Source organism: Bubalus bubalis, chromosome 22 (assembly GCF_019923935.1).
Source record: "Bubalus bubalis isolate 160015118507 breed Murrah chromosome 22, NDDB_SH_1, whole genome shotgun sequence".
In the NCBI taxonomy this organism is placed as follows: domain Eukaryota; kingdom Metazoa; phylum Chordata; class Mammalia; order Artiodactyla; family Bovidae; genus Bubalus; species Bubalus bubalis.
The window spans coordinates 19,847,692-19,868,188 of NC_059178.1; the positions used below are offsets into that span (position 1 = coordinate 19,847,692).

Here is a 20,497-nt window from a genome sequence, read left to right on the forward strand (position 1 = left end):
GCTTCAGGGGGTGTTCCTCTCTGGGGTTAAACTCCACATGTGAACTGCAATCATGCCTCCATCTGAGCTGTTGGCTGCTACTGGGATTACCCAGTAGCAGCTCAGCCCTGAATCTGCCTCAGTTTCCTCCCTGAGTGTCGAGTGACAGGTGCTGAGGATTCAGCCAGTGGGATCTCACCCTGCTGACATCTGCCAAGACCTAGAATGTGATCACAGAGAAAATCACTGATTAGGCTCAATAAACAGTTAACAGACCAAATGGCCCTGCCACTGCTGGACTTCCTGTGCTGTTGCCTTCGTACCATTTCTTTTCTTTTCTTTTCGATGTTGGTTTATATCCAGTTGCATATCAAACCAGCATCTCTTCTCCAAGCCATCCAGTTTGGCTCGACTGAATATCACTCAGAAAATGGGGTGGAAAATTCAGTTTGTTGCAGTCAATCCTGAGCTTCCTTCTTTTCTTTTGGAAACCATGTTTTTTAAATGGCATTCTTACATAAATTTTACTTGAGCAGGTATTTCTGCTTAAGAACTGAACTCAGGATTGGGGAAGGGGGGCTCTGAATAAAATATATTTCCTGTCTTTGAAAAAAAAAACCCTCAGCTGTACAATTGTAAAGATGAATTTTGCTCTGTGAGAGACAGGTCAGGACTTGTCATTATTCTAGTTCCCTGTTCCACCCAGAGAGCAACACTTCATCCTTTGTCAGCAGTTCTGTTCCCAACCCAGTGCTATCCTGTCTCATCTTCCCTTCTCTGTCCTGGAGCCCCGCTGCGGTGGCCGCTGTCCGTGGTGCTGGAGTGGCGTGTGGTCTGCTGCATGGCGGTATCTGGGTCTCTGACGTGTGTGACTCCTGTTTCCGGCGCTGTTTTAACACTGTGTCTCTGTAACTGTTTGCGCTGCTAGCTGCTACACGGAAGCAACCATGCTGTTCTCAAGGCAGTCCACCCTTGATGATTTAGATGGACCAGAAACTGTGCCTAAAACGAGTGAGCGCGCTCGGCCCGGGCTCCGTAAAATGCTCAGCATGGATGTGTCCTCCTCGTCCGCCGAGAGCACCAGCTTAGGCTCCAGGTGCTCACCCGTGCATGCTTTGTCTGTGACCGTGTCAGCCCCTTCCGTGTCATTGCACAGATGAGTTATTGTGACCTGTGTGTTTTCGTTCACTTTTGTCTTAAGAAGGTGCATGACTAATGAAAGCATAACCAGCATCCTTCCTGGGACACAACTGGTCGTTCCCAGGATAGCGTTCTATTCAACTAACCGCTCTTTGCTTTTTGTCTGTTAGGAGTTTCTTAAAAATCCTACTATAAACATTCTCCTCCATTTTGTAAGTATTTCACACTTTCTATTTCCAAAGGAGCAAGCATGTTTCCTCCTTGGTTTAGGGTGCCTGTAGGCAGGCCTCAGGGGGAAAAATGGGTCAGGAAGAGTAGGAAACTTTCTCATAATTTTGTCCAAAGATCTACACAGTAGGAGTTAATCCCAAATCCTGTATGTAGTCACATTTGGTCAATACAGAATGAATCTGTCCACACGCTACATGTCCAACTGACATGCAAGTTAGAATATATTCAACCATTGTTTTTAAAATAGTATTATTATGCAGTAGAATGTATTACCTTGGGAGACCTTAGCTTGTTTGGTTTGGGAAAGATTACTTTGGGCTTACACTTTCTCATTAAACCTCACGATAAAAACTATAATCATGCATAGAAATGAAATCACTTGCTTAAAATCCAAAAGCTCTTCTTTGAAAAATCAACAGGAGCACAGAAGCACAAGCTGTATTGTGCTTATTCTGACACCAAACAACCACCCAAATAACCCACCCCAAATCTAAGGGCAGTGTCGGCAAGTCAGCCGATGTTAGGGGCTTGTCTCCAGCAGCTATGTACGTATGTACATTCAGAGCTTCAGGAGGCTGGCACCCGGTGTTTCAGGGAATGCCATGGCTATTTAAGATGTCCTCTGGTGGGCACATGCTATGCCATTCCAATCTGCTGATTCTTGAATGTACCAGGATTTACCTGAATCCCTTTGGGGTCAGACCTCATCAGGAACCATAAAGAGCATTCCTGTGATAGGTTATGGTCCCTCTGGAAGTTAGAACCTGGTGTGGGGCTGGTTCCAGTGGTCTGAAAACTGTGAACTGGGTGACCAGTCAGTTTCATGGTCATGTCTAATCAAGGTAAGTCTTAGCCAAAAGCATTGTCTTGGCATTCTGAGAGCCTAATGTGCTATAAGCACATGTAGGGCCAAAGTCCTGGGGCCCTGAACAACCCTGAATTAGGATCAAGAGCTCATGCAATTCTGGCTCTTCAGTCTCAAGGCTCAGCCAGATGCATTCATTCATTCATGTGTGTGCACCAGTGTCCATGACAAGAGAAATGGGTACAGTCTGCACCTTTAAGCGTCTCAGCGATATGACCCCAGCTGCTCACACATACCATTTAGGGAGCAGCACCTTCTCAGAGCCTAACAGCTGATCACTGCACACCCCGTATACTCGGCATCTTCAGGTGACTTTTCCCCCCATCTCTTCAGGGCCGGGTGTGTTGAGGTACGCAGCACAGCAGGCAAACCTTGATCTCACAGCTATGGCTGCTGTACTTTTGTTTCCAGTGTTTTTTGCATGAACCTGTCAGGAAGAGTTAAGAAGGGGAGGAGAGATGCAAAAGGGAAGACAGGACACAGAAGTAGAGTAAAGACCAGGGCAGAGGGGCTCCTGGAAAATGAAGCTGGAAGAGGAGCTGGTAGCACAAAACCAGTGGGAGGAGAAAGCAGGAGGGCAGTCAGAGGGGAGGGTGGGTGCAGCCCCAGGAGAGACCCTGGGACAGAAAGTGGTGGGCGAGGCTTCCACGTGCCAGGTGGAGGGGAGCCGGGAAAAGCACGATGGTGAGCGTCCAGTCAGGTGTCAGAGGCACCAGTGAGATGGCACAGGATGGAAGTGCAGGGAGGAGCCAGCATAAACAATGAGGCAGGCTTTATCTTGCCAATGGTCCACCATTCCGGGCCTCCCCTTAAGGGTGTGGGGTCTGTTGAAAGTAGAGCACATCTCTGTGGACCTGTGGACCCAGCCAGTTGAGACATCTGCTTTCCCTGAGTACCTTTCTTTACAGTCTGTGCTCTGGGAGGTGCACTGTGCTCACTGTGTCTTGACTGGAAATAAACAGTGGGCCTGCTGCCTAGGACCATCGATGGGACTGAAAAGTTACGCACGAGAGGGTTTGGCACCCCGGGACCTGCCACCCAGCACCCTTCCCCCGTCTCTGCACCCAGACATGATTATCCAGAAGGAGCAAAGCAGATGGAACGTGGGGAGTGAGGAGGCATCCCCCCCACGTGCCTGGGTGCGTGGCCATGGGTGCCGCAGGAGGCTGTAGGGGTTGCTGAGGCCAGGCGGCACCCTCCGTGTCTCCTGACAGCGAGCCCACGCAGTGCACGATGCTGTACTCGCGCCAGGGGACCACGGAGACCATCGAGGAAGTGGAGGCTGAGCAGGACGAGGAGGCGCCCGAGGGGGCCCGGGAGGCTGAGTCCCCACAGGATCCCACGGAGGACGGTGATGTGGAGGCCCCGCCATCCTACAGCAAGGCTGTCAGCTTTGAGCGCCTGTCCTTCGACTCCCGGGACGACTCGGCCGGCCAGACCCACATGGAAGTCAGCCCGGATGACAGCCGCTCGGATCGGCTGGAGGCCAGCATCCTGCCACCTCTGACCCACGAGCTGACAGCCAGCGAGCTGCTGCTGAACAAGTAAGAGCTGCGGCCACAGCAGTGGAGCTGGGAGTGACCCTTAGTGTCCACTGGGCTGCTGGGTGCAGAGACCACGTGGAAAATGTCCCCCCAGACATTTAGAGCCACATGTGTGCTCACCTCTGTCTCTGTAACATGACAGGAGGTTGACAGCACAGGACGCCTGGGGACCCAGGCAGCAGAGAGGGGTGGGCAAGGTCTCGCCACGTGGAATCAGTGCTGGGGAGGAACTGAGGCCAGTGTTCTGGCAGGATGTTCCATGACGACGAGCTGGAGGAGTCAGAGAAGTTCTACGTGGGGCAGCCTCGCTTCCTGCTGCTCTTCTACGCGCTGTACAACACGCTGGTGGCCCGCTCCGAGATGGTGTGCTACTTTGTCATCATCCTCAACCACATGGTCTCTGCCTCCATGATCACCCTTGTGCTGCCCATCCTCATCTTCCTCTGGGCCATGCTGTCCGTCCCCCGGCCCAGCAGGCGCTTCTGGATGATGGCCATCGTCTACACGGAGGTAGGCGTCCCTCCAGTGGACCTGCCTGACCCCTGCTTCACGTAAATAGTCAGTTAGAGAATCGTCTTAGGTCAGCACGTGATTATAACCAGCAGTTGTTGGTGCTGAGAACTATAGTTGTCTTTTCACATCTCACACCTCACACAACATAGAAGCTGATATCATTCCGTAAAAAAGGAATAAGGAACAGCCTTTATGAGATTAAATAATTGGCCCAAAGTGGGCTTCCCTGATGGCTCATTTGGTCAACAATCTGCCTGCAATGCACGAGACCCAGGTTTGATCCCTGGCTTGGGAAGATTGCCTGGAGAAGGAAATGGCTACCCACTCCAGTATTCTTGCCTGGAGAATCTCATGGACAGAGGAGACTGCGGGGCCACAGTCCATGGGGTTGCAAAGAGTCAGACACAACTGAGTGACTAACACTTTCACTTTACCCAGCTGGTGAGTGGTGGGGGAGGCTTTTGAGGTCAGGTGTCTGCCCTGTGATTTTTTTTTTTTTTTTGCCCTGTGATATTGACCAGCAAGATGGTAAGTACGAGGCAGACACAAGCACGGTGCCAGGGCCATGAATGGTCAGTGAGTGGACATTGGATCAAACAGTACAGTAAGCACTTGAAATACAGTTGGATGCAATTAGTAGACTTTGGAGGAGTGTTTCAGTGTCAATCTCTACAAACATCTCCACGTTTATACCCTGGGCTGGTAAGGTTTTGTTTCATTTGCTTTTATTTCTTTTTGAGGAGAACTTCCAGTGAGCAATAAAATGCTGAGAGGAAAGAGAGCAGAATAAAGTGAAAATTGTCTACAGTGCCTGTGCAGTTTTCTCCTAAAGATTACAAACTAAAGCCATACTTGCAGAATAAAGATCCTGCTGTTCACATTTGTCCTAATGACCTCATTTAATAGCTGAATATTCGTATAAGTATCTAACTGAATCAGCACAAACTAGCCCTTGCATGCATGCTAAGTCATTTCAGTCATGTCTAACTCTGCGACATTATAGACTGTAATCCTCCAGACTCCTCTGTCCATGGAATTCTCCAGGCAAGAATACTGAAATGGGTTGCCAATCTCTTCTCCGGGGGACCTTCCCAACCCAGGGATCAAACCCACATCTCTTATTTCTCCTGCATTGGCAAGTGGGTTCTTTATCACTGGTGCCACCTGGGAAGCCCAGAAACTAGCCCACCCCCTGACAATAGCAGAAGTCATTTGAGCCAAGTCAGGAATAACCTCCATGGCCCCGATGTGTCTGTAGTCACAGGCCCTGGAGGTGTGGTTCTGGCCTTGTCCTGAAGTCAGTATCTGTGGAAGGAGAATTCATTATTCCACATGCTGTGTGCATTCCCAGCACCAAAACTGAGACTTTTCCCCTTAAGTTTTGTATCACTGTTCCTCGTCTAGAACTATTCTTAAAGGGCGTCATTTATTCTAATTTCTCACATCTGTGCAGGTGGCCATTGTGGTCAAATACTTCTTCCAGTTTGGGTTCTTCCCCTGGAACAAGAATGTGGAACTGAACAAGGACAAGCCTTACCACCCACCCAACATCATCGGGGTGGAGAAGAAGGACGCCTATGTGCTCTACGACCTCATCCAGCTGCTGGCACTCTTCTTCCACCGCTCCATCCTAAAGGTGCTGCCCGCCCATCAGCCCTGGGATGTCCCCAAGAACCCGGCGCTGGGATCGTGAGGGGCTGGGGGGCCATGGGCGAGGTCTGTCTGTGTGCTCTTGTTTTCTTTGTTAACAGTTTTGTTCATTTCATTTGTTTTCTCAACACTGTGTTCTCAATAATGGAGTTTGTGATCAATCGGGGGAAATTTCCCCCTATTTCTACTCTGGGATGCATGCATGCATTGGAAGTTGCTTTAGTCATGTCTGACTCTTCTGCGACCCTATGGCCTATAACCCTCCAGGCTTCTCTGTCCATGGGATTCTCCAGGCAAGAATACTGCAGTGGGTTGCCAATCCCTCCTCCAGGGAATCTTTCTGACTCAAGGATTGAACCCACACCTCTTATGTCTCCTGTATTGGCAGGCAGGTTCTTTACCAATAGCGCCACCTGTGAAGCCCACCCTGGGATGAAGGCACCCTGATTATCTCGTGTTTGTGGGAATTGCCTGAAAGGTGTGTGGTTCTTACCACCGGATCCATCAAGTCTTGCCTGAGTTGAAGGCAGATCATTGGGGAGCTAGAATTTGGGGTCTCCTCTCCAGCCTGACCTTGGCCCACCCCCTTTCAGGAGCGTTGCTTTTCTCATGGTTTTTGCTCTGAAACCAGTGGTTTAGTGAGAGACTGCCCAATGCATAGGCCTGGGGATCCTAAGCTGTGCTCCCAGAGAGGCCGCTTCTGAGAAAGCCATACCTGGATTGCTCTGGGAAGACGGGTCTGCAGGGTAACTTTCTTGGGATCTGCACCTCCTGTCATCCTGCTGAGCACCTGTGGGGTTCCTTGTCTCAAACACTGTGAAATATAAGCTGAACTTGTGATACACCTCTCAAGTCTACACGTTAGAGATTGTCATACAGCATGCCTTGGATGTATTGATATGCCTATGGTCAGAATCTCACTTTCCTTCTCTTGTTTTAACTGTGTCTCCTTGTACTGATATAACATATCTTACATTCATTTTATCAAGTAGTATCTTTGTTAGATCCTTTTCATAACAAGCTTGGACTAAGTTAAGGCACACACATGCCACGCCCAGCACAGCGGGTGAGAAAGACCTGAAACGGGTGAGCGCGTAATGGAAAGACAGACATATATAATTTGGCAAGTGGGAGTCAAGGAGCCCTCTTGCTGTCCATGACAGAAGGACAAAATGGCTCCTTTCAGCCCACACTTTTATTGGCAAAAGTCACATGAGATCATTAGGGAATAGCTATACTGGGGAGTTTGATTAGCAAAGGCTCTGCTGTTGATCAGGAACATCTTGTTTTGTTTTCATGGGGATGGATGCAGGGGTATGCAGTGAAGTGGAGCAGAGACCACGTACGCCCCAAGAATGTCCATTCAGCATGCTTACCAGGACAATCACGAGAGTGCAGTTTGCCGCACCCTCAAGTCATGGGACAGGTTCTGGTCTCTGCTCCGCCAGGCTGCAACACACACATACATGCACACACACATACATATAAATGTGTGTTTGACCTCTATCCCACTTGCTGGGCTGTTTCACACAGACTTTTACCTATGTGGACTGTGACCAAGATCTTCCCTCTGCCTTCTGTCACCTTGCAAACTGCCAGTCCCTAACGCTCCATTTGGCTTGAGGGGGGGCGGGGGGGTGGTCTTTCCTGAGTCACTGGGGTGTGATGAGTTTGCAAAAGTACATATAGGTAGATAATAAGCTTTCTTAGGATCCCTGAACTTGCTTTGGTTTTCTAATCTTTTTTAAAAAAATTTCAGCTTTGTTGATGTATTGTTGTCCAGTTGCTAAGTCATGTCCAACTCTTTGTGACCCCGTGGACTATAGCACACCAGACTCCCCTGTCCTTCACTATCTCCTGGAGTTTGCTCAGATTCGTGTCCGTTGAGTCAGTGATGCCATCAGACCATCTCATCTGTCACTTTCTTCTCTTCTTGCCCTCAATCAGGGTCTTTTCTAATGAATCAGCTCTTCCCATCAGGTGGCCAAAGTATTGGAGTTTCAGTTTCAGCATCAATCCTTCTGATGAATATTCAGAGTTGATTTCCTTTAGGATTGACTAGTTTGATCTCCTTGGTGTCCAAGGAACCCTCAAGAGTCTTTTCCAGCAACGCAGTTTGAAAGTGTCAATTCTTTGACATTCAGCCTTCTTAAATCTGTACATGACTACTGGAAAAACCATAGCTTTAACTGAAGGATCCTTTGTTGATATATAATTGGCCAGTGAAATTGTAAGGTATCAGAAGTGTATATGTGGTGATTTGATAAGCGTGTATATGGTGAAAGGACCCCCGTCTGGTTAGTTAACACAGCCACCACTTCCTCGCCTGCCTGTTGGTTGGTGTTCGGTGGGAACACTTAGGTCGTGCTCTCCTAGCAGTCTCCTCTGTCCAGCAGTGTCGTTGGCTGCAGTCGCCCTGTTTGATGTGTGGTTTCTGATCCTGAGGGACACGCTGGTGGCCTGGATGTCACGGGGCTGAGTCCCAGCCTCTGGACAGCGGGCTGAGCTGTCCCTTTCCTGCCTCCTCAGTGTCACGGCCTCTGGGATGAAGACGACATTGTGGACAGCGGCTCAGACAAAGTGGACTCAGACGACGAGCTGTCCCTCGGCCATGGCAGGAGGGCCTCCTCCGACTCGCTCAAGTCCATCAACCTGGCCGCGTCCGTGGAGTCGGTGCACGTGACCTTCCCCGAGCAGCCGGCTGCCGTCCGGAGGAAGCGCTCCAGCATCGGCTCCCAGACCTCACAAGGGTCCAGCTTTTCCTCGAATAGGTCCAAGAGAGGTATTGCTGCGTGGTGTCACTGTAAGGACCCCTGAGCAGAGTTACTCCCTGGTGCCAGGGGTCAGGGGCAAGGGAGCTGGGTGCTGTCAAGGCAGCAGATACTGTGATGTGAAATGACTGTACTTTGTAACCAGACAAAGTTCAAATCCTGGCTGAGCTGTGTGGCCTGGGGCGCTCACATCCCTGTCTAGGGTGTCTGTCTGAATTCTCCAACCCCCACCTAGGACAAAGATTTCAGGTGTTGGTGAAAAGTGACCAGCACGCTGCCTCGTACCTAGTGAGTGTCGGACACAGGGTAGTTGTCAATCATACCCAGAGATTCTGCCGGGTGTGCCCAGAGTGCTGTACATCACAATTTATTTTGAAAGTGCACTTAGATTTAATCAATAGAAACTTTAAGTCAAACCACCTAGTTATTTCCTACGTTAGTTACTAATTTCTTACTGAATAGCCAGTGACAGGGAAATACACGTGCGTCACCCCTCTTGGGGTAACTGCGCTTTTGTGTTGACAGCGCTCCTGTCTGCAGCTCTCCAGACCCTCTGTATTCATCTTTTTTCTGGCCAACACTGGCAGGCCATCTCATATTGGTTTTACAGTTAGAGAAATTTGGTCCTGAAAAAAGGCATGGTCCTGGACCTGGGCTGGAAAACCCACAACCAAAACCTGGGACCCCACTGAGCAGGAGAAAACTGCTCCCCAGTCTAATTCTTCCTGGGACAGAGGTCCCACAGCCACCCAGGAAGGAGCCAGGTGTGAAAGCCCACGGACGCCTTTGGCTATGGAACTAGAGTAGGGGCTGCAGATCCCAAGTTCGCCGCTGCTGTTCTTACAGGCCTCTGTGCATCTGGCCCTCTAACCAGCCTCCAACTGTCCCTCTGCCTTGGAGCTGGTGGGCTTCTGCGACAGTTAACGGCAACAGACGCACAACTCAGGGCGCGTCTCGGTTCCTTCTTGTCTCCAGGCAGCACGAGCACCCGGAACAGCAGCCAGAAAGGAAGCAGCGTCGTGAGCGTCAAGCAGAAGAGCAGACGGGAACTTTACATGGAGAAGTTGCAGGAACACTTAATCAAAGCAAAAGCCTTTACCATAAAGAAGTGAGTGAGTGCGTGAGGATACCTGGGGGCTGGGGGCACTTCCTCGGCATCAGCCAAAGGCGACATGCTTGAGAAGTGACCTCTCCCATCAAAAGTGTCATCGGCTTTGGGCAGAACAAAATGCCCCACCATGATATTGCTTTCAAGAATCACTTTCCAATAGGATGATTCGTTTTTATATCCATTGCACTTCTAAACACACTAGCTCACGGTATATAATTCCAGGCACATGAATGAGTCCAACCAGACAGGCAGTGAAGTCAAATCAGAAGGTTCTCAGAGATATGCTCACCCTCTAGAGGGAAGCCGAGGTGCATTCAAGAAGTGGTTTGTCCTTCATGCAGCCCAAGGTCACCAGCCAAGGTCACAGGGCCCCCCTCCCAGGTATTAGGGAGGCAGACCGGCAGCAGACGGGAGTGAAAACAGGGCCGGTGCCTCAAGGCTGGCCCTGAGCCTGAGCTCTGAGACCAAGGGCTGTGCTCACCTGATCATGGTCTTGAATTATGGACCATGAAGAGAAGGGGCAGAGGCTTGGCAGACAGCCAGAGTGGAAACACAGGGATGAAGGAGGCTGAGCCCCAGAGCCCAGGATGATGCTTGGCCCTGGGGACAAGGGCGGAAAGGGGAGGAGAGGGGGCTCCTGGCATCTACCGGGGCCAGCAGGACCACGGGGTCCTGTCACTCTCACTGCAGCCCAGCCCCTCAGGTCTCGTTACACCTTTTACAGAAGGTGAAAGCACACAGGGCTCAGTAGCAGGATCCGAGTCTCACAGGTGGAGAGCAACTGAGTCAGGGCACAAACCAGCCCCTCGTTTCTGGGGCTACCACTCCGTTATGCTTTGGGAGAGAAGCTGTGAACTTGCGCAGAGTCTGTGTTAGAGCAGGGGCCCCTGCCCCCAACGAAGTGTCCTGAGGCCGGAGCAGGGGAGGGAGAGCTGTGCGGGAGGGCAGCAGAGGGCGGAGTGACGGGGTCTCTGGCAGGTCCTGCATTTCCACCCACCCCACACTGGGCATCTGTCCCATAGGACCCTGCAGCTCTACGTGCCCATCAGGCAGTTCTTCTACGACCTCATCCACCCCGACTACAGTGCCGTCACTGACGTGTACGTGCTTATGTTCCTGGCGGACACCGTGGACTTCGTCATCATTGTCTTCGGCTTCTGGGCCTTTGGGGTAGGTGGGGGACCGAGGCCACAGCACCGCGGGGACGAGCGATGCTGTCCTGCAGGTGCGTCCAGGACTGAGCCTGCGGTCTCCTCCCCAGAAACACTCGGCTGCGGCCGACATCACGTCCTCGCTGTCCGAGGACCAGGTGCCGGGGCCCTTCCTGGTGATGGTGCTCATTCAGTTCGGGACCATGGTGGTGGACCGGGCACTCTACCTCAGGAAGACTGTCCTAGGAAAGGTCATCTTCCAGGTCATCCTGGTGTTTGGGATTCACTTCTGGATGTTCTTCATCCTGCCTGGCGTGACCGAGAGGTGAGGCCTTGGGAACTGGAGCTGTGGGGCCACTTTCCTGGAACCCATAGGGGAAGGAAATGTTTTGTAAGGATAAGCCCATAGGGAAGGAGAGGATAGGGGTTAATCAGTACCACTGCAAAGTCAGGGTTAAATGCAAGTGCATTGTCTTACAGCTTTGCAGGCCAGGGGGCAGACCCAGGCCTCACTAGACTGAAATTACGATGTGGGCGGGGCGACAGTCCTTTCTGGAGAGTCCCCGGAGAATCCATCTTTTGACCTCTTCTAGCTTCCAGAGATGCTCAGGGTCTCCTCCTCCTTCTCCAAACCCTGTATCTCTTTCCTGCTGCGTCTCCTGCCCACAGCTGAGCAAGGCTGTCCGGCTAAGGCCTGTTTGTGGGGCCCCCTGGGCAGCTACACTTCTTCCTGACCCCAAGTCCCCAACCCTAGCATGTCTGTCAAGTCCTCTTGGCCGAGGAAGGTCACGCGTTCCCAGGTTCCGGGGGTGAGGACATGCCCATCTTCGAGTGGCCTCTTGGGGCATTCTTCGGGTGACCACACTGCTCTCCCAGCTTTGGAGGATGTCATTAGCTTAGGAATGACTCCTGCCAACCAAATGCGGCTGAGACGTCTGTGATAAGGACCTGCTTTTAGAAGCCAGAGGGAAGATTAGGCTTTTCTCTCACCCTAACTGGTGTCCTTCTGTACCGGAAGAGCATCCCACCCTGTACTTTTCTGTTTTCTCACCCAGGAAGTTCAGCCAGAACCTGGTTGCGCAGCTGTGGTACTTCGTCAAGTGCGTGTACTTCGGGCTGTCCGCCTACCAGATCCGCTGCGGCTACCCAACTCGGGTCCTCGGCAACTTCCTCACCAAGAGCTACAACTACGTCAACCTCTTCCTGTTCCAGGGGTGAGGGTGCTCGGTGCCATCCTGGCCACGCGCAGAGTATGGGGGGCCGGGGGCAGTAGGAGTATGGGGGGGCAGCCAGGGTTGGGAGTGATTCTGTGGCCATGGCAGGAGGGGAGCCTTCCCAGGTGGCGCTAGTGGTAAAGAGTCGCCCCCTCCCCTCCCTGCTCCAGTGTGGGAGATGCAAGAGATATGGGTTCTATACCTGGGTTGGGAAGATCCCCTGGAGGAGTGCAGGGCAACCCACTCCAGTATTCGTGCCTGGAGAATCCCATGGACAGAGGAACCTGGCGAACTTTAGTCCATAGGATTGCAAAGAGTCAGACACCACTGAGCAGCTGAGCACACAGCACACTCCCATTCACAAGAGCATCAAAAATAATAAAATATTTCAAGATAAATTTAGCCAAAGAAGTTTAAGATTTATACGAAGAAAACTATAACTGTAAGACTTAATGAAAGAAATTGAAGACACTTTCAAATGTATTTATAAAAGTTTTTTAAAACCATCAGCCAAAAAAAAAAGGAAAAGGCAAATACCATTCCTTAACGGACTGATAATGAAAAGCGGTTGTATTCCATGTTGAATTTTTATAGTAACAGTGACAGTCAGGACCTCCATGAGCTTGCAAGATTGTCCGGCGATGGGGCCAGCCCACAGCTGTCCTTCTAACAAGACTTGGTTTCTACAGGTTCCGCCTTGTCCCTTTCCTGACGGAGCTGAGGGCTGTGATGGACTGGGTGTGGACAGACACGACCCTGAGCCTGTCCAGCTGGATCTGCGTGGAGGACATCTATGCTCACATCTTCATCCTCAAGTGTTGGCGGGAGTCGGAAAAAGTAAGCCAATAGCAGTGCCTCAGCCGTATTTGTGTCTTTTAGATACAGGCCGGTTATAAGATTGATAGGAACTTCTGCAAGTTTTGTGGCCCAGTAAATGAGGCAGAACCCACCTGGACCTATGAATGCCCCATTGACTTCACCCTGCTGGAGTTAGGAATCTGGGCCTGCTGCTACCATAGCGAGAAGAGCCTCCAGATGATTCTTCTTCTGGCAGATGCTTGTTGTGTTGTTGTGAGAAGAGGTGACATGGTGCTGGACCACACAGTCATTCTGAAATGTCTCATCTGGGAGCAGGAGGGAGTGAGTTGTGCTGGAGGAAAGTGGTCCAGGTGTCTGAGACTCAGGTTCACCCTCTGAGTCACTCTTCAATGAGAGACAGAGGAGGCAACCTCTTTGTGCAAAGGAAATTAAAGTGAAAATATCTGCTCATTCTGCGAGGTTGGATTTTAAGGTTTAGATGTGGATGGAATTATGATTCCATCAATCCTAAAGGAAATCAGCCCTGAATACTCACTGGAAGGACTGATGCTGAAGCCCAAGCTCCAATACTTTGGCCACTTGATGCGAACAGCCGACTCGCTGGAAAAGACCCTGATGCTGGGAAAGATGGAAGGCAGAAAGTGAAGAGGGCAACAGAGGATGAGATGGTTGAATGGCATCATCAACTCAATGGACATGAACTTGGGCAAACTCTGGGAGATGATGAAGGACAGGGAAGCCTGGTGTGCTGCAGTCCATGGGGGTAGCAAAGAATCAGACATGACTTAGCGACTGAACAACAACATGATTATTCAAGGGATTTTTTCAAAAGTTTACCATACTTATGTAGTCCAGCCTCCAGAGTACCCCTGAAAGGAGACAGGTCCCATAGAAGCAGCATCTAAGTATGAAACAGGCGTGTAGACCCAAGCAGCCTCTACAACACATGTCAGAACTCAGCCCTCCACTCGCCTGCAGGCTGAGCTCTGGGCTGGGGAGACCTTGATGCAGCAAATGGAGGTGATTCCAGCTTGGACAGTGTGGTCCTGACAACATGTGTCACGAACGAAGTTAAAATGTTTTCCACCCGCCTAGGGGAGGAGGAGCCCCTTGAAAGGCACAGTTTCAAATATTCAGGAATTTAAAGTAAAATGTCTTTCTCCCACCTGATCCCTTAAAACCAGGGGTTTATTCAGCAGAAGCTTTGGTCCCTTGGTCCACAGGTCTGCCCCCAGCAAACCCACAGAGTCCTTTTAAGGAAAAAACCACTCAGGCCCCAGTGGACCCTGTGCGGGTCACAGAGCAGGCTCCTCACAGCCCAGCATTGCTGCCTCCCTTGTTCCAGGGCTGGGACTGGGTGCATTCTGAACAGATTCAGGACTCAGTCCCAGGCAGACTTTGTGGTCATAGTGCCCGCCTTTCCTGGGGACACCATCTGAGCATGCCACCCTCCCATTGCAGAGGTACCCGCAGCCCCGGGGGCAGAAGAAGAAGAAGGTGGTCAAGTACGGGATGGGGGGCATGATCATCGTGCTGCTCATCTGCATCGTCTGGTTCCCGCTACTCTTCATGTCTCTGGTCAAATCCGTCGCTGGGGTTATCAACCAGCCTCTGGACGTCTCAGTCACAATCACCCTGGGCGGGTACCAGGTAACCATGCCTCCCTCCGGGTCTCCAATCCCCCTCCCTTCTGTGGGTCCCTGCCGAGTGCAGCCCTCTCCCTGACCACCGGATGACTTACTGAGGTTCTGTGGACCCGCATCTCCTGTCTGAATATTGACAGTTCTGCAAATATGTGAGCTAAGGTGCAGGAGACAGGGAAGAGAGAGCCCTGCACTGGCTGTGGATAATACAGGGTTTAATATTGTTCTCAGAACCCAGGATGCACAGAAGGAATTTCAAATATTAACCATCCCGTGTGTCTTTGTTTTCCAGCCTATTTTCACAATGAGTGCCCAGCAAAGCCAGCTGAAAGTTATGGACCAGCCAATGTTTAATAAATTCATTAAAGCTTTTTCTAAGGACACTGTAAGTAGATGCATGGAGATAGTCTCTGTAAACAGCTGTCACCTTGACCAGCTGACTGTCGTCACCTTACTCACCACTTGGCCACGACCTGAGCTGGAGGGCAGGACTTCCCGGGGATGATCAGCTGTTACACTGCAGGTTCCTGGGCACTGGCCACTTTGATCATCTAAGATGTAGTGTCTGTATTATTGGACATAAGTGATAATAAACATAATTCTAATTCAGAGAATCTTCATGTTAAACACAACAGGTGCTGATCCTTTTCAAATCTCTAAAGTTTTTAAATCATGGTAGACATTGATCCCTTTGACTGGGAGGTCTCCTGCAGGAGTCTATCCTAAGGAAGTCATTCAGAATATGGGAGAAGCCCCAGGCAGGTGCCTGCTTGTGATAGCATCCTCCACATTCATAAGAACTAGGCAGCTTGGGGATTCAACAAGTAGGACTGAATGAATCAATTATGGCAGATTTTCCAAGCAACTTCCTTTCTAATAAGATGATAATTATGAAGATGATTTCATGGCATGAAAATTTCTCAAAATGAAAGAGATGTAAAAGGATGCCATTATTTTAAAATTGATTTTGAAAATTAAGGCATGTATCCTCGACTGTATAGAACGGGAATCAAGTTCTGGTGGTGGAATTGTGTGGCTGATGTCATCCTTCTCTCTGCATTCCATGCTTTTAATACTATGACAGCATGACTCTTCATGGTTGAAATCGGCTTTACAAATGATACTTTTAATTTAAGTACAGTGATTGGGCAAACAGATGCTTTTCCCCATTGTAAAATGATCGGCCTGTAATGCCCACTGTCAGCGCTAGTCTTGAGGAATACACAGCTGTGAGGAAGGGCCCAGATGTCCAGGGTGGATTAAACTTGTCTCTCTTATGAGAGGAATGTTCCCCAATAGTTGATACATTTCTTTTTTTAGTGGGAAGGAAAAGATGACACTAAATCATCTGATTTTTCTGTACTGTTTGATTGGAGTGATTCCATGGCCTTGTGGGGAGGGGGACTTCCCAGGTGGCGCTAGTGGTAAAGAACCTCCCTCCCCACCCCCACCCGCAACAATGCAGGACATGTAAGAGACATGGGTTCAATCACTGGATCAGGAAGATCCCCTGGAGGAGGGCATGGCAACCCACTCCAGTATTCTTGCCTGGAGAACCCATGGACAGAGGGGGCTGGCGGGCTACAGTCCACAGGGTCGCAAAGAGTGGGGCATGACTGAATCGACCCAGCACCCATGCCCATGGGAGTAGCGGCCCCACCACTGGGGTCTGGTGATGTGACTGAGCTCTTAGTGCCAGAACACTCCAGACAGCCCGTTAGGATGAAAATCCCTCTGCACAGCCAGATAGAGGGAAGGGTAGTCACCTTCTTGCATGTCCTCAGGGGTGTGGTCTATTTATGCAGCTGTGTTTGTGTGCACACAGGGTGCTATGCAATTTCTGGAAAATTATGAAAAAGAAGACATAACAGTTGCAGAACTGGAAGGAAACTCAAATTCTTTATGGACCATCAGCCCTCCCAGTAAGCAGAAAATGATACACGAACTCAAGGACCCCAATAGTAGCTTCTCTGTTGTTTTTTCATGGAGTATTCAGAGGTAGTTACTGGATTTCCGTGCATAATATCCCCCTTTTCCCCAACCTGAACCTGGGGTGGGGGTGGGGGGCATGGGAGGTTAGAAGCCTCAGATTAACGTGGATCTGGGTTTATGTTAGTTCTCGGGTAACATCCATTCAATGCCACAGCTAATGTTTTTGTGTGTTATTAAACAGTGATTTGCCTGAGACTCATTGACCCAGTGAGAACATCTCAATTTTCCTTTTTCTACTAACTTTAGCTCTAAAGCCTCTGACAGTGAGGTCTGTGAGTAAAAGAGAGAGGTGGAGAGAAAATAAATAGAGTCACGACTCATAAAATGAAACCGAGCCGGGTGAAGCATGAGATTTCCCTGAGCTTGAGGTTTGGTCTTATAACACAGGACCTGTAGCCCCTGGAACCCCGAGTCTCCTTTGCCGCCCCGAGCACTGGGCAGCCCCTGTGGCTCTTTTCTCCAAGCCTGAGCTGGGGGAGCCCCTTGGGCAGGCCCAGAGGGGGAGAGCAGGGATATTCCTACCCTCCCCCTGCAACATGAGCCTCTGGCCAGCCTGTGGCCACCACATCGCTTATCTCAGGAAAAGTTCTCCCATCCGAAAGCCCAACGTGTCCGTGGGGCTGTTTGGGGGCCTGACCCAGCACCTTGGCTGATGAGCTTTGTTTCTCTCAGGATTCCAGGCAGGCGTGGGGTAGGCTTGTTGTGTGCACAATACCAGCTTCTTGGCTGGAATTAAGAGAGAACCATGATAGCTAAACAAGAAAGCCTTCTTAAATCTGAATTCACAGGGAAATAGTAAAGAACAATTTTGGAGAGGGCTGCTGGGACTTTAAAGACCTCCTTCTTTAACCTTATTTTCTCCTTTTAAATGTCCCAAACTCCCCACATGGAATTCAGTGTTGGCAAAAATGCTCTTCTTAGCCCATCCTTTGAAGAGCCACCCCCAAAAATTAGAAACCAATTTCTGATCGAACATTCTGTTTTTAATTGAGATAATGGACATGTGGCATTGTTCTAGTTGCAAGGGAGCAACATGGTGATTTGATACTTATGTACTTTTCAAAATGGGCACCATAGTGTCTAGTGAACACTCACCACACGGTTACCAACCATTTTCTCCTGTGATGAGAACTTTTAAGATCTACTCTTAGCAACTTTCACATATGCAATGGAGTTTTATTAAAAATAGTCACCATGCTGGTCATTACGTAGCCAGGACTTAATTGTGTTTTAACTGAAAATTCATTCCCTTTAACTTCCTTTCATTCCTGAAATGAAATAATCCATTTCATTTACCACCACCACCACCTCTGGGACCCACCAATTCGTTCTCTGTATTTATGAGTTCAGGTTTTGTGTTTTTATTTCTAGATTCCACACACAAATGAGATTATACAGTATTTGTCTTTATCTGACTTATTTCACTTGGCCTAATGCCATCAAGGTTCATCCATGTTATCACAAAGAGTAAGAGTTCATTCTTTTTATTCCTGAATAATACTCCATCATGTATATGTGTCATATCTTCTTTATTCGTGTGTCTGGATGCAGACGTTGCTTCTGTATCTTGGCTATTGTAAATGCTACCGTGAACATGGTGGGGCAGATATGTTTTCAAGTTAGTGTTTTCATTTTCTTGGAAAAATACCCAGAAGTGGGATTGCTCCTATAGTAGTTCTGTTTTTAATTTTTTGAGGAATCACCAAACTGTTCTCCACAGTGGCTACACCAGTTTCCATTCCCACCAACAGTGCACAAGGGTTCCCTTCTCCCCACATCCTCACCAAAACTTGCTGTCTCTCGTCTCTTTAGTGATGGCCATCATGGCCATCCTGATAGATGTGAGGCAACATCTCATTGTGAATATTCTGTTTAAAATATGGATTCTGTGAGTCCTCATGGAAACTAACATCGCTGGGCTAATAGAACGTGTCTCAGATGCTCCATATTAGATGCTCAGGTCCATGTCTCTTTGGGTCCCCACACTCTTCCTCCTCACCTGTGATCGGTGTTGAAGGTGCTTGCAGCCTCCCTGGATATCTGAGAGGCTGGAAGTCCAGGTGAAGTGGACAGAGAGGTTGGGGTTGACAATTGTGGACCCAATGAAACTTGGTGAGATGAGTATTTCAGGAGTTTTAATCTCACCTGCAGATTTGTGAATAACCCACTAACCTTGACCTCTTCTTTTTTTCTTTCACAGAAACATGAGTCTGGGTGCAAAAGCAGAAATAGCAACAGATAAGCTTTCTTTCCCTCTTAAAAACGCAACACGAGAGAATATTGCTAAAATGATAGCTGGCGGCGACACGGAAAGCTCCAGGACGCCCGTGTGAGTTGGTCATCGTTGTTAACACAGTGACAGCAGGCGTGTGTATCTGGTACAGAGTCTCTTCTACAAACATGGGTGGTCAAGAAGCTCGACCTGCTCATTTGGGCAACTCAAGTGAGCCTGTGCTTAGAGCCCCAGATGGGCTGCATCAAAGCCCCACCTGCTCTCCACCCACTGCCTCTGCCCAGCATGTCTGGGGAGGACTGAACTCTTCTCCAGGTGACAGACTTTATTCCCAGCTGGCATAATCACCAAAAACCAAGGGGAGACCCTGGGAGACCCTTTTCTTCCATCACCCCTCTTCTGGGGCACTGAATCCCCGGCTAATGGAGGAGGGTGAGAAGGCAAAGGGGCAGATGGAAATTTGAGGGGGAAAATCTGTATCTTTTATATTAAGATCTTATATGTAAGCTGTATCTCATATATTCTCCTGCCACACGACACTGCACTCTAGACATCTAAGCTGTGATGTTAGAGTCTCATGTGAGAACCAGCAGGAGTAAACAACTGCTGCTAATCCCAAACTGCCCAGTGCCCAGCTCTGTCTCCAGTCTGCCCCCGTCTGCCCCAACCCAGGTCAAAGCGCTGAGGGTGAGAACCAGCACCATGCAACCCTCAGACATGGTTCTGAAAGTACCCCATGTCAGGCACTGAACACCAAGGGCCCCTGAGACCCGTCAGGCTCTCCCCATCGCTTTCTGATGAGAAAGCAACCTAGAGAGATGGAGTAGCCATGGGCTGAGAGCTCAGATGCCAGTCCTCTCTTTCCTACACCCGCATCCTCATATCAGCTGGAGCAGCCCATTCCGCTATAGAGAGTTTTGAAATCCTGAAAATTAAAATCGGAAGAGTGGGTGGATCTTAGCAAGAAAGATAGCCCCTTGCTTCAGAAAAGTCACAGGTATGGAAAAATCTGTATAGCCGTCTTTAAGCCATTAATTAGCTTGGTACAGAGGTGGCCTGAACATCTGGTTAGAACCTGGTGAATTTATTCAGCTTTGGAGACTTCTGATGTTAATGGACACTACGTGTATTTACATTATGTAAAATACACATAGCATATTTTAATACACTATGATGACTGCACATTGCATAATTATAGGAAGACTCTCAACATTATTTGTTTGAAATGAGGTCAAAAGTAGCAAAAAAAAAAATCATTTTTGCATGGTGATGCATTGGTAAAGAATCTGCCTGTCAATGCAGAAGACTCAGGAGATGTAGGTTTGATTCCTGGGTTGGCAAGATTCCCTGGAGGAGGAAATGGCAACCCACTCCAGTATTCTTGCCTGGGAAATCCCATGGACAGAGGATCCTGGTGGATTATGGTCCATGGGGTCGAAAAGAGTCAAACACGACTAAGCAACTGAGCGTGTGAAACAACTAGAACTTAATTACCTCTTTTTTTTTTTTCTTAATTCCCAGGACCATAGAAAGGATTTATCCATACTATGTGAAAGCACCCAGTGACTCTAACTCCAAACCCATAAAGCAGCTTTTATCTGGTAAGAATGAGAAGGAATGGCTTCGGAACAGTTCTTAATC

General features: G+C 49.4%; 1 protein-coding gene across 8 annotated transcripts in view; it reads left to right on the forward strand.

The window, feature by feature from the left end:
* The window catches only part of PIEZO2 (piezo type mechanosensitive ion channel component 2), a 252,233-nt gene that overhangs the window by 227,521 nt on the left and 4,215 nt on the right, over nt 1–20,497 (forward strand). For 5 of the 8 annotated variants that reach the window (XM_044934794.2, XM_044934790.2, XM_044934791.2 and 2 more), the window contains 15 exons: nt 908–1,075; nt 3,430–3,759; nt 4,011–4,269; nt 5,726–5,908; nt 8,452–8,704; nt 9,669–9,801; nt 10,827–10,974; nt 11,066–11,280; nt 12,011–12,169; nt 12,859–13,006; nt 14,450–14,638; nt 14,924–15,016; nt 16,457–16,629; nt 18,824–18,952; nt 20,378–20,457. In XM_044934794.2, coding sequence (XP_044790729.1) covers nt 908–1,075; nt 3,430–3,759; nt 4,011–4,269; nt 5,726–5,908; nt 8,452–8,704; nt 9,669–9,801; nt 10,827–10,974; nt 11,066–11,280; nt 12,011–12,169; nt 12,859–13,006; nt 14,450–14,638; nt 14,924–15,016; nt 16,457–16,629; nt 18,824–18,952; nt 20,378–20,457 — 2,660 coding nt within the window. Of the gene's footprint in view, nt 1–907; nt 1,076–3,429; nt 3,760–4,010; nt 4,270–5,725; nt 5,909–8,451; nt 8,705–9,668; nt 9,802–10,826; nt 10,975–11,065; nt 11,281–12,010; nt 12,170–12,858; nt 13,007–14,449; nt 14,639–14,923; nt 15,017–16,456; nt 16,630–18,823; nt 18,953–20,377; nt 20,458–20,497 lie in introns of those variants that run through there. The other 3 variants (XM_006066254.4, XM_006066255.4, XR_006547799.2) reach the window with 2 other exon arrangements.